The following is a 13584-nucleotide window of genomic DNA, read 5'->3' as shown; positions in this document are numbered from 1 at the left end:
CCCTTTATAAGTGGCACAAATCAGCCGTGTGTAGGCTAAAGTGCAGGGAGATGTTACCTCCACTCCATCCGCCTAGCCTACCCAGGCATTGCGCTGTGTTAAGTCCGCGTTTGATCCATATTTGCGTGTGTCCTCCTAACGTTAAACCTGGCAAAACATCTCCTCTCATCATCCCAAGGAAATCCCTTGAGGGCTGACAACAAAACGTCTGTCGTTAGCTTTAGCTTTTAGCTTTCCCTGTGTGAGTTGTGTTAGTTAACGTTGTTCTTCTTCTTCTACCGTTTTATTCTTCTTCTACTGAACATGTAGGTATTTTGACGTTGACTAAAGAAATACTGCCGCCTAGTGTCCACTTTTAGATATGATTCCAAATTAGTGCTTAAATCAAACACATCAAATGCTAGTGTCCTCTTTGAAAATCGAACTGGTGGCATGGTTCAGTTTGTGTTTCATTCTACTGCCCTGCAACTAATTATTATTATTTGTGTTGTAAAGAATAGCCATGCTTATCTGTATTCTGAATGCATGTATCCTTTGTGAGGTTTGACAACATTTTAACTGGTTCAACTGCTACATAAATAAATGGCCATGTGGTCATTTTATATAAACTATAAATAGAATTTACAGAAAATATGCTATATCGTGATATATATCGGTATCGGGATATGAAATTACTTATATCGGGATATGAGATTTTGGTCATATCGCCCAGCCCTACTCCGTGTATCCCAACCGTTGCACCGAGCTAGACGAATACATGGCACTGTTGGGGGACCTCCACCTAAAATACGGGAAGGGCATATTCTACCAGTACCACAAAGCGTTTTCTGCGAAAGCAGCGCTGTACATAACTCGATCCAACACCCGCCTGGACTGGTCCGTGTTGGATACCGAGCTATTGGTATTGGTCACGGGCGGTCATCAGGCGATCACCTGCTTTTCCTGCGGCGAAATAGGCCACACGGCTCCCCTATGCCCTAAAGCTGCCTTCCAGGCTTCCGGCAGCCACACCCCGTTTTCCCCCAGTCCACCTCCCCTCCTCCAGCAGGGAACCTTCCAGCCAAACGCAATCAGACCGCCAGGGGCGCAAGGTGCTTATGCATAATAATATGGCTATTTGCAATAAATTTAAATGAAGGTAATGCACCTATCCTAAATTGTATTTTTCTGCACGTCTGCAGCGCCTGCAGGGAAGCGCACCCCCGCTCCGTCTGCCCCCGCAGGATCCGCCCCCCAAGGCAGTTCCCCAAAAAAGAGAAATTGGGTTAAAAATCCTAGAATCCCATCCATCCACCCCCATCGACATCCCAGCCCTGGCTCTCAAACTAGCCTGCCACCCTGATCGCGTATTCACCGATCATCTCTTAAACTGGCCTCTCCCAGGGGTTCAAAATAGGAGTAATTTCTCCCCCCATAGTTTCCCACGTCTCTAAAAAAAAAAAAAAAAAATCTGCAAACGGCTCAAAAAGAGCCCAAAATAGTATCTCAAACTCCTTAGCAGGGAATTATCTAAAGGATTCATAATCGGCCCTTTCGATTCTCCCCCCTTCCCGGTGTTCCGAACAAGTCTAGTAGGCGTCGCCACTCGCAAATATTCTGGCAAAAAGCGCCTGATTATAGACCTATCAGCCCCTCATCACGGCCCCACTCCAAGCATAAACAGCCTCATTCCTCCCGAAACCTATTCCCTCCACTATGCAAAAATAGACCACGTTTCTGGGCATCTTGACACCGAGCTTATGCAAGCTTCCCTCCCCCTCGAAAAATTGTCTCGCATCCGCGAAATAGCCCAGTCCTATTCAGCAGCCAGCCACATTTCAAAACGAGACCTTCCGTCTCTACTCGGCCACCTGAATTTTGCCATGCACATTATTCCCCAACGGAGGTCATTCATTTCCTGGCTGCTCGATTTAGCATCTTCAGTCCCCAGCCTCCTTGACTCAGTTACCCTCAAATGAGGGATACCGATCCGATCTCAAATTCTGGGCTCACCTGTTAGAAAATTGGAACGGAATCTCATTTTTCTATGACGAAATCGTCTCGTCTGCCAACGACTTAAAACTTTTCACAGATGCAGCCCCATCTGTGGGTTTTGGGGGGGTCTACCAAGGCCACTGGTTCGCTGGCACTTGGCCGCAGCAGTTTGCCGGCTCGGATCAGTCCTCCGCATTATATGAAATGTACCCGATAGTGCCTTGGCCCCCCTTTTCCTCATTTCTCCCCATCATCACATGACGAGATCCTGGTTCATCCATCACTTCAAGACAACACTCCAGAAATGCAAACATCCCTGCAGAGAACTATTCCAGCCACTCGTTCAGGATCAGGGCAGCCACATCAGCAGCCATGCAGGGGGTATCCTCCGCCTCCCTTCAACAACTGGGTCGCTGGTCCTCATCAGCCTATGCATCCTACATCCAACCAGAGCAAGACGCCATACTATCAGCCCAAAGATCCTTCCTTCCATGACTAAAGAGGAAGCAAGCACTTCGTTGGTGGTGATCAAACTCTCCCATTTCTCATTAAATGCGCCCATGCCCGGGCTATCCACGTCCACTCCCATGCATCCCTGCCATTGCCTAACAACCCCAGTCAGCCCCTCATCTCCTGGCATGCATAATCTCCCCCTGTCAGCCCATGACCTGACTAAAGCATACCCCAGGCAAGCTCCATGACCCCCCTTGTTTTCACTCTCCCAGTTCCTAAAACTTTAAAATTCCTTTGGGGGATTTTCTATCTCATACAGCACTGACGCCCCCCTCTCTCATAGCAAGAGGAGCGTCACATCATGGAGTCATACGCCATACTCAAACTGTCTATTCTAATTCAATAAAGATTGTTAAAATGTCTTACAAGTCTCTCATGATTGAAGTGTAGTCAGACCGAATTTCAATCATGGAAGACCAAAAGGCATAGGTAGACACCCCATGCTGTCATACCCCTCAGCCTAAATGACGTCACTAAATGACGTCACCATCTCCGACGTCACCTTCTCTATGACGTCACCTTTGCAGGGTGACGTCAGTTGCCCAAATGACGTCAGTTATGACATCATAAATGCCCTTCTCCTGGTACTATATAAAGCCCCCATCACCACAGCTTAAATCACACTTGTGCAGTCATCACTCACCTTGTGCCAGCATCCCGCATTCATCCAGCATCTCCAGAGCAAAAGCTTCACCCCACCACCTCCCCAGATCACCACCAATGTCATGACTCCTGTTGGAAACAAATCCCCTTAGGGGGGATTTTCTATCTCATACAGCACTGATGCCCCCCTCTCTCATAGCAAGAGGAGCGTCACATCATGGAGTCATACAGCACTGACGCCCCCCTCTCTCATAGCAAGAGGAGCGTCACATCATGGAGTCATATGCCATACTCAAACTGTCTATTCTAATTCAATAAAGATTGTTAAAATGTCTTACAAGTCTCTCATGATTGAAGCAGGGTTAGTGCTGACCTAGCAAGCTCACTTGAAATGGAGATCGCGATAGTTCCCAAACTCCACATAAACCACACATATACGTATACACAAAGCTGCCCCTTGTTAGCTCAACACAGTTGAAACTAAGATATTCTATCAAATTTCCAAAAAAAATTCGCGAGAGTGTGTTGCTGAGACTGAGACGGGTCTTGAACAAGTTTAATTTCTTTCTGTCTGAAAAATGCAGTGTCAGAATATTCAGAAGAGGCAGTCTTGCTTGAAATCCCATCATCTTTGGTGTTGTACGCTCTACTTTTGAGATGCATCCTCTTCCTCTGTTTACGTTTTATGCGTTTTACACGCTGTTCAACTTCCGGTCGAGTTCCAGTCCGACTGGCCTGTATACATGCATAAATGCGTAAATCGACTCCCAATCGCATTATCTGGGTGTGTTAGTCTGACTTTTATAACTTCGATTTCAGTCGAGCTAACATGTTTACATGTATTTCAAAAGTCGTTTTAGGCGGACTAATGCAATAATTCGAATTTTTTAAGTCACATAAACGTACTATCTGTGTGTCTGTCTGTCTGTGCTTGTGTTACCTTCTGATACAGCTGAAGTTGTGCATGACTATTTCTCCTACAGTTTTCACACTACATAGACATGCGGGACCTCAAAACGTGTGGCTCATTGAGGAAAGGTGTGCTCTTACTTTAATAAGAGATTTGTGTGCTCTTACTTTAACTCATTGAGTGCCAATGACGACTATAGTCGTCAATTCGGATAGTAACGTAGAGTGCCAATGACGACTAAAGTTGTCAATTGCGTTTTTTGACGGTGGGACGTGGATCAAAGCCAGATCCATCTCCTGTAAAATTTTGGGGCATGTTGAATGTGTATAACCTATTTTACCGACCCATTAGGTGGCGACAGTGCTCTCCAGATTAGAGAAAGTTGAGTAAAAAACAGAGAAGAAGTCGTTATGGAAGCGGAAACGGCATCGGTATGCATCGATATGCATGAAGCATAACGTTAGCTGTGCCTGTGAACAGCAGTCAATCTGCTGCCACAACTGAGCCCCTCCGTCTCCGCTGCGATAGCCCCTCCATATGATTTAGTTGCCGACACCAGCGTCTTTCTGAAAAGTTACATTATTCTCAGCTGGGAGCCGGCGACACGCTGTGAAAAAGCGGGGTGCAGCGCACTTTTCAGTGCAGAGCAAACGCAGAGCAAACGCAGCAGAGCCACCAGAGACACTCCCACGGAGGAGGAGGAGGGGGGTGGGGCACGCAGGGCAGCATACAACCATTGACAGTAAACACAGCCCCAGACAGCAGGCTCGATGGACAGAGACAGGCAAACAAGCTAGAATATCTGATGCCCACCAGCAGTAGATCAAGACCAGCAAGAAGGTGTAGGGTCTGCGCACGCAGGGGCCAGCGCTGCTGGTTGCAGCTAAAAAATATTATTTGGCCAAACAAAATTCCTTTGTTTTCACTGTTTTATTGAAGGAAATTATTTTTGAGGTGTGACTACATCAGAAAATATTAGCTTCAGAGTCAGTCATGTGCTTGAAATGCTTCATTTCACAAAAGGCTGAATATCTCAGCTTCTAAATTGAAACGTGTGTTTTGGCTGAAATCCACCTATCTTCTCCGGCTGATAACTAAAGAACGGAAAATGATATCAATAAACTTTTTTTTGCTGATGATAGAAGAGAGTCTCCTCGTTCTTTGTGCGTGTTCGGTGTTTACATAGTAATATCACACAATATTCTGTGGGCCTCGAGAAATCACTGAAAACGCTCTGAAACTCTGGCACTGGGAGCGTCCGTTCTCCAAAAGTGGCTGGCACTCAATGAGTTAATAAGAGATTTGTCTTTCACTTTACGCCAGCGTTTCTCAACTGGTGGGTCGCGACCCAAAGGTGGGTCGCGGGGCCGTTTTGATTGGGTCGCGGACATTGGCCAATTTTTTTTTTTTTTTTTTTTTTTTTTTTTTTTTTCATATTTCATTTGAGTTAAATTCAGATTATTGAAACTGGATTAGCCTGACCAGTTTTACTTGTTTAACAAGCTGAAGCATATGCTCTGCCTGTAATTCAAGAGAAGTCTGCATTTTCATTTCATATTTAATTTTAGTTCAATTCAGATGATTGAAACTGGATTAGCATGGCCCCAGTTTAATTAAAAGTTATGACCAGTTTAACTAAAAAGCATATAGCCTGCCTGTGATTCCTTTTTATTTCATATTAGTTAAATTCAGACTATTGAAACTGGATTAGCATGACCAGGTTAACTTGTTTTATTATTATTATTATGATTATTAACTTGTTTAAAAACATATAGGCATGTAATTCAAGATAAGTCTGCCTTTTATTTCATATTTCATACAGTTCAAATAAGACTTTCTGAGCATGACCAGTTTGACTTGTTTAAATTTAAAAACATATAGGCTTGTAATTCAAGTCTGCCTTATTTCAATTGGTTTTTAGCCCTAGTTGCACTTCTGTTGCACTTTTTTGTTCATTTGAGGTTTATAACAGTGCATGAAGGCATTGTGTATTAAATTAATGCGCTATTTTTTGTGCAATAAATTTGAGTGGTTTAAAAAAAATCTGAAATTTGGGTCGCGACTTCATGACAAGGAAAATAGTGGGTCCTGAGGCTACACCAGTTGAGAACCACTGCTTTACGCGATATTCACAATTAAGTTTCCCATTCACTTGAATGGGTTTTCGAAAACAATTGCATAGAATAGCTGTAGTTCAATAACCATAAGAGCTATAGCTACCAAACTTGGTAGGTAGGTTCATAGAGCCCGACTTTTCTATGGGCTAAAAAGACAAAAAAGAAAAGACTAAAAAAGCGAATTAGATTATTAGTCTAACCAAACTTGGTACAGGTGTGCAGGTATGTACTCGGAGCTAGTACAAATTCTTTGGTGTCATTTTGCTTATAGGGCGCTATAGCAATATTTCACAATTTAAAGGCCCATAATCCTTTGGTTGTAAATCATAGAAACACTATTCCTTGACTGTTGCTTTCCTTGGGTCAAGCCACATCTCTCCATGGAGGCCCCGCCATTTCCTCCCTCAAGTTTTGCCGCCATTTAGTATTTTGTCCAAAACTGCTTTTACGCTACACCTGCAAATCTGGTCGAATCAGCACCAAACTGTGACACACAGCATGTCTGGACTGTTCTACACAAAACCTCTGTCACAGTCCACACTGTTATATATATTATTCATATAATCGACTTCCAAAGTTTGGTGGGTGGAGCCTATTTCACACAAGTCCCACTATAAACCATAATCTGGGTTGTTTCACCTTTGAAAAATGCTTCCGCCAGATTATGTGATGTTGTTGATGTTTTTTTCTCTAAATGTGGACATTGGTTATTTTCCTTGTTTGCCGTAGCGGTGCTTGGCGGAGTTTTGTACTTTTCTAGTCTGTAATGTATGTTACATCTTTGATTTTCAATGTCAACTCACCCTGTGCAATGCAGACACAGTCTGGAAGGAGGACCCCTTCTTCTTTTTCCCTCCACCGCCAGCATCTACAAAGTTAAATAAAGCATAGATTCTGTGTGTTACACAAATCAACTTGAATATTTATGAATATGCCTTTATCTGTTTGCTGAGGCAACACTTTACATACCTGCATCTGTACTAGCATGGTTAGCAAACAACATGGCCAACAACTTAAGTGGTGACTTCTGGTAGAGTCCGACCACAGTCTCATTGAGAGGATCCTTGTTCTTCACCAGCCAGTTACCAATGTTGTAATCAACAGTGCCAGCATAGTGAACCAAGGAGAAATGTGCTTCTGGTCTCCCCTTGATAATCCTTGGTTTCTGGAAGTTGGGTGTTTTGCCCAGGTGGTTGTCATACAGCTTGGCTTTGAATGTTGCATCACTGGCTTTGGGGAACATGCACTCCTCTTCAAGGATGGACATGATACCCATGGGCTACAGGAAGGAAGGAATTGGAATTGAATGAAATATTCAGTCTTGTAAACGTGTTACACTTTTGTTGCATCAGTTTTCATTGCCTCTGAAATCAAAGTTGACACCACACCAACCTTCTCAATGAGTTCAATGCAGGCAGCTAAGTCCATGCCAAAGTCAATGAACTCCCACACAATGCCCTCTTTCTTATACTCCTCTTGCTCCAGCACAAACATGTGGTGGTTGAAGAACTGTTGCAGCTTCTCATTAGTGAAGTTGATGCACAGTTGCTCAAAGGTGTTGAACTGGAAAACAGGTCAAAGTCAATTAATATTTCAGTCCGATCTGCAGACTCAATTGTGTGCTGACATGATTCTGCTGTCTGATTAAACTCCAGTAATATGTGGTTGGTTTAAATTTTCATTTCATTATTAAGTGTAAAGATGTTGGCACATGCAACTAGGGATGTCGACGTTTAACCGCCGAGAACATCTTTGGTTCGTTAAGCATGTCGGTCAAACGGTTAATTTGCATATTCACTTTGCATACAACGTGTTGCTAATGTGGTGACTTTTTTTCCTCCTTCGTGGCTTCATATTAACGTAAGTATATCAAAACATGGCACAAGGGTTAAACTAGCATTATATATGAATTAAAAGCTCATACCACTGCCAATAACATTCATTTATTTGAGAGAAAGGCTTTTTTCAAGCATTTGAGAGTAGTGCTGCATGGAATCCTGTCTCTCTCACTATATCCGCCCCACCCCCCTGCTCTGAATTTCTGAGCGATACAGCTCAGATGTGCTTTGTGACCATTTCAGAATGATTAACACACCCAGCGAAACAATCAGCTCATTAACACATGTTCTATAATTTTGTTAACTCCGTGTGTGCTGTGTGGGACTGTGCTGCGGGTTGAATATAACGTTAGCAACTTAGCGTTACCTGACGAGCTGTCAGGCAGTGTATTGAAAACTGCATTTCTCCGCTGAGGTTCGTTCAGTGTTTAGAGAGACCATCGCTCGTCGTGTTTGAAGCGACAAGCGTCTTCCACATGTATTCTACTGAAAATATGTACTGTGGATATTTTCAGTACAATCCATTAGGGCTGTGAATCTTCACTGGCCTCACGCTTCGATTCGATTACTGTTCTGCCCTCCTGGCAGTCGTTGTAATTTGGTTGTTTTTAGTGCCGCCGTGTGGTTAAAAGTGGTATTGCAGCAGTATTGAAACGAAACTGAAAGTAGGACCGACCACATGTGGCAGTTGAAAGGAAGAAAGCTGCAGAGCAACATGCTGTTCCACATTCTGTCGCAATCCTTTGATTTGGGCCATCGAACGCATTGTCTGTGAGTAATTATTTGTTGTTTGCAAGGTTATCTTTGAGTATTGAAGTAGATTTATCGTCGATGGGATGTTTTTGTGTTGTTTAGTCGATTAATGCTAAATAGGCCTGCTGGCTGATAAATGCTCATATGACATGTCAATACATCGTGCCTCAGTAGCATAGCCTATACTTTTCAGTATATTTTGAGAAGTTATATTTTGAGCAATTTGTGTAATTCCGGCTCTGCTTAGCAAATGTCTATACATTTACTTTTTGTGTAACATTATCTAGCCTAACGCAATGTATATTATTTCTGTCGTTGCAGTTTCATTCCTTGCCATATCAACATGCTCTACAAGAGTCATTAAAAACGGAGCTAGAACGCTACATCCTGACTCTCCTGTTGTTTATTGTGGGAGTTTGGCTGGCTGTCTAATTTTGGTTCAGAAACACCATTAGGAGGACAGTACAGTAAAAAGACAAGAGATCAGCTGGTGCAACGTAATATACTGCAACAGATCAAATACAGCATGTCAAAGCACAGCATGAAGCGAGCCGAAGAGGATGGAAAAACCTCACGAATCAGCACAAGCAGCGGCCGCACATCTTCATCATCAGCCAGTGCAGCAGCAAAGGCCCGTGGTAAGGCTGAGGCAGCACGGGTACGCGCATCATATGCAGAGAGAGAAGCGAAGCTAAAATTGGATCAGGCTGAGAGAGAAGCTAAGCTCACACTGGAGCAGGCCGAGAGAGAGGCCAAATTAAAGCACAAGCTGGCTGAGACAGAGGCGAGACAGAAAGCGGAGGATGCACAGGCGCTCCTGGAGAAGGTGAGACTGGACGCCGAATTGGGAACCTTGGCTCTCCAGAGAGAGGCTGCTGCCACCAATGCACAAGCAGAAGTCCTGGAGGCAGCTGTAGAGCCGGATAAAGCACATCGCAGCAGTCCGTCGTTACAGGGAGAGATCGAAGATCGCACAAGTAAATATGTAAAACAACAGAATGAGTTACATGTAACCTTGCGTGATGATGATGTCCTCGTAAATTCGCCCATTGAAAACAATGACAGCCTAGTCACATGGGGAACCCCATATGAGGATTTTCAACCAATGACCAATACTGAGACACCTGCTAAAATTGAGCATACCCCGCCTTTCTACTCGACGCCCTCCAAAGCACTTTCTCACGCCAACAAGATCTATCGGGAGAAAAATGAACCACACACTAAGCCACATATCCAAAATATGAATCCTTCAGCTCAATCCTATACTCCTCATCGCTACACCACATCAGCCGACCCAGCTAAGGCTCCTGCTACGACAGACTTTGTTAAGTACTTAGCACGTCGGGAGCTAGTGACTACGGGGCTCAACCAGTTTGATGATAGCCCTGAGAGCTTTAGGGCATGGCAGTCGTCCTTCCTCAACGCCATCAGAGGTCTCGACCTTTCAGCCAGCGAAGAATTGGACCTCCTGACCAAGTGGCTAGGCAAAGAATCATCCCTCCATGTCAGGAGAATTCGTCAGGTGCATGTCAATAATCCTGAGGCAGCACTGATGAAAGCATGGGATAGACTGATTAAGTGTTACGCTTCACCCGAGGTTATTGAAGATGCACTTTTCAAGAGACTCGATACATTTCCTAGGATCTCCATCAAGGATCATATTAAGCTAAGAGAGCTTGGAGACCTCCTTATGGAGTTTCAGTCTGCAAAGGAGGACGGATATCTACCTGGGTTGGCTTTCCTGGACACCTCACGCGTCATTAGTCCCATAGTAGAGAAACTTCCACATGCCCTACAGGAGAAATAGATGTCTCAAGGCTCCAGGTTCAAAGAAGAACATAACGGCCTCTTTCCCCCATTTTCCTTCTTCGCTGGATTTATCTCCTATGAAGCACGCACCAGGAACGACCCAAGTTTTGCTCTCCCCACCAATAATAGTCCTCCTGTGAGAGATAAACCAGTCTATCGGACAGGGAGATTCCCTGTATCAGTCCACAAGACAGACATCTCCCTAGACATTGAACAGGACACAAGCATGACTCCAAAGCAATTTGAGAATCCAGGAAAGAACTGTCCAATCCATCACAAACCACACCCATTAAAGAAGTGCCGTGGATTCAGACTGAAATCACTCAACGAGAGAAAGGCCTTCCTCCGCGAAAATGGGATATGCTACAGGTGCTGTGCATCAATCTCCCATTTAGCCAAGGACTGTAAAGTCCCCGTGAAATGCAGCGAGTGTGAGAGTGATCGCCACACCTCGGCTATGCATCCTGGCCCAGCACCTCAGGCACCCAAATTTCCAACTTCAACACCAGAGCACAGCGAGAAGGGAGAAGATCTCACAACCGCACCTACCGTTACCTCACAATGCACTGAGATTTGTGGTGAAGGGCAGCCAGCAATGTCCTGCTCTAAAATATGTCTGGTTCGAGTGTTTCCCCAGGGACAGCGTGACAAGGTGATCAATACGTACGCCATACTTGACGACCACAGCAACCGCTCATTGGCAAGGCCGGAATTCTTTGAGATATTCGGTGTTAAGAGCCATTCCTCTCCATACTCATTAAGAACATGTGCTGGAGTCGTCGAAATGACTGGAAGAAAGGCAGAGGGCTTCCAAATTGAGCCAGTGAAAGGAGGAGCTACTATCGCGTTACCACCACTGATTGAATGCAATCAAATTCCCACCAACAGGTCAGAAATACCAACTCCAATGGTAGCTCTTTTCCATCCCCACCTGAAATCTGTGGCAAGCCACATCCCAGAGCTCGATCCAAACGCCCAGATCCTTCTTCTGTTGGGGAGAGACATTGTAAGAGTACATAAGGTGAGAGAGCAGGTCAACGGACCCCACAATGCACCCTTCGCTCAAAGGTTGGACTTGGGCTGGGTCGTGGTTGGAGAGGTATGCCTTGGGAATGCCCACGCTCCTAGCGTGAACACCTATAAGACCCACGTGTTAGAGAATGGACGCCCTTCCTACTTGACACCCTGCAACAGCTTCATGGACCTGAAAGACAGAATGTGTCACGGCGGGGAGCGACGGGATCCTCTCAGCAGCACACACAAATCCAACCTGGAGAGGGTTACAGAGCATAACCTGGGCCGCAGTGTGTTCGAAACAACTGCAAACGACAACAAGCTTGCTCTATCCATTGAAGATACTGCCTTTCTAAAGATCATGGACTCAGAGGTGTACAGAGATGAGAAAAATAGCTGGGTTGCTCCACTGCCCTTCAAGGTGCCACGAAGACGACTCTCGACCAACCGCAAGCAAGCACTATCTCGTCTTACTTCACTGTGCCGAACCCTCGACAGGAAACCTGTGATGAAGCAACAGTTCATAGCCTTTATGGGAAAGATCTTTGAGGATGATCACGCTGAGCCAGCCCCCCCTCTGACAGAAGACGAGGAGTGTTGGTACCTGCCAACGTTTGGCGTATACCACCCTAAGAAGCCAGACCAAATCCGGGTGGTTTTCGATTCCAGTGCGCAGGAAGGTGGCGTCTCCCTCAACAATGTGCTGTTGACAGGACCTGACCTCAATAACAGTCTGATGGGAGTCCTTCTCCGTTTCAGAAAGGAGCAAGTGGCAATCATGGCAGACATCCAAAAAATGTTCCACTGCTTTCTTGTCAGAGAGGACCACCGCAACTTCTTGAGGTTCTTATGGTTCAGGGATAATGATCCGACGAAAGACATCATCGAGTACCGAATGAAGGTTCATGTTTTCGGCAATAGCCCTTCGCCTTCCATTGCCATCTATGGGCTTAGGCGGGCCGCCAAAGACGGTGAACATGAACATGGTACAGACACACGACAGTTTGTAGAAAGACACTTCTACGTGGATGACGGGCTTGTGTCCCTGCCCACTGACACAGAGGCTATCAGTCTTCTCCAGAGGACTCAAGCATCTCTCGCTGAGTCAAACCTCCGCCTCCACAAGATAGTTTCCAACAGCCCAGCTGTGATGAAGGCTTTCCCACCAGAGGATCATGCTCAAAGCATAAAGGATTTGGACCTCAGTGCAGAGACCACACCTATACAGCGGAGTCTTGGGTTGTGCTGGGAGATAACTAATGACACATTCACCTTCGGAGTGTCAGTGGGTGACAAGCCATTCACGCGGCGTGGGGTTCTGTCCACCGTAAACAGTGTCTTCGACCCCCTTGGTTTCGCCTCTCCAGTCACTGTACAAGGAAGAGCTCTACTGCGGGAACTCACCAGCGACACATCAGATTGGGATGCTCCACTCCCGAAGGAGAAACAGAGTGAATGGGTAGTCTGGCGAGACTCACTCCAGGAGTTGAAGAGGCTGCATATCCCACGCACCTACACACGAGATTCCCTCTCCAAGACAAGACGCATGGAACTCTGTGTGTTTTCTGATGCCTCCACCAAGGCTATTGGTGCGGTGGCTTACATCAGGGCCATCAACAAAGATGGAAACAGTGATGTCGGGTTCATCCTAGGGAAAGCCAAGCTCGCTCCTCAGTCTGAGCCTACCATCCCTAGGCTTGAACTTTGTGCTGCAGTCCTAGCAGTAGAAATGGCAGAGCTCATCCTCGACGAGATCGACCTCAAGATGGATGCAGTAAAGTTTTACTGCGATAGCAAGGTGGTCCTCGGGTACATACATAATGAGGTGAAGCGCTTCTACGTGTATGTGCACAATAGAGTCCAGCGGATACGTCAGTCGACAAAGCCAGAGCAGTGGTTCTACGTACCAACCGAACATAACCCGGCTGATCACGCATCCAGGGCTGTCCCTGCATCCCACCTTGCAAAAACGACATGGCTCAGCGGTCCAGCTTTCCTTCATAGACCATATGAGGACATGCGAGAGAAACCTGAATCCTTTGAACTCATCAGT

The 13584-nt window shown here is 45.5% G+C and overlaps 1 protein-coding gene across 1 annotated transcript in view; it reads right to left on the bottom strand.

Annotated features, from left to right (window-relative positions):
* LOC310800088 (myosin-7-like) overlaps positions 1 to 13584 on the bottom strand; it is a gene marked incomplete at both ends in the record, with an annotated part of 60271 nt that overhangs the window by 33057 nt on the left and 13630 nt on the right. The window contains 3 exons of the mRNA XM_083662667.1: positions 6921 to 6985; positions 7087 to 7396; positions 7510 to 7680. Coding sequence (XP_083518793.1) covers positions 6921 to 6985; positions 7087 to 7396; positions 7510 to 7680 — 546 coding nt within the window. The remainder of the gene's footprint in view (positions 1 to 6920; positions 6986 to 7086; positions 7397 to 7509; positions 7681 to 13584) is intronic.

Source organism: Poromitra crassiceps, assembly GCF_964638095.1.
Source record: "Poromitra crassiceps genome assembly, chromosome: 2".
Taxonomy (NCBI): Eukaryota; Metazoa; Chordata; class Actinopteri; order Beryciformes; family Melamphaidae; genus Poromitra; species Poromitra crassiceps.
Note: the sequence above shows the minus strand (reverse complement) of the source record. Positions and strands in the feature narration are given on the sequence as shown.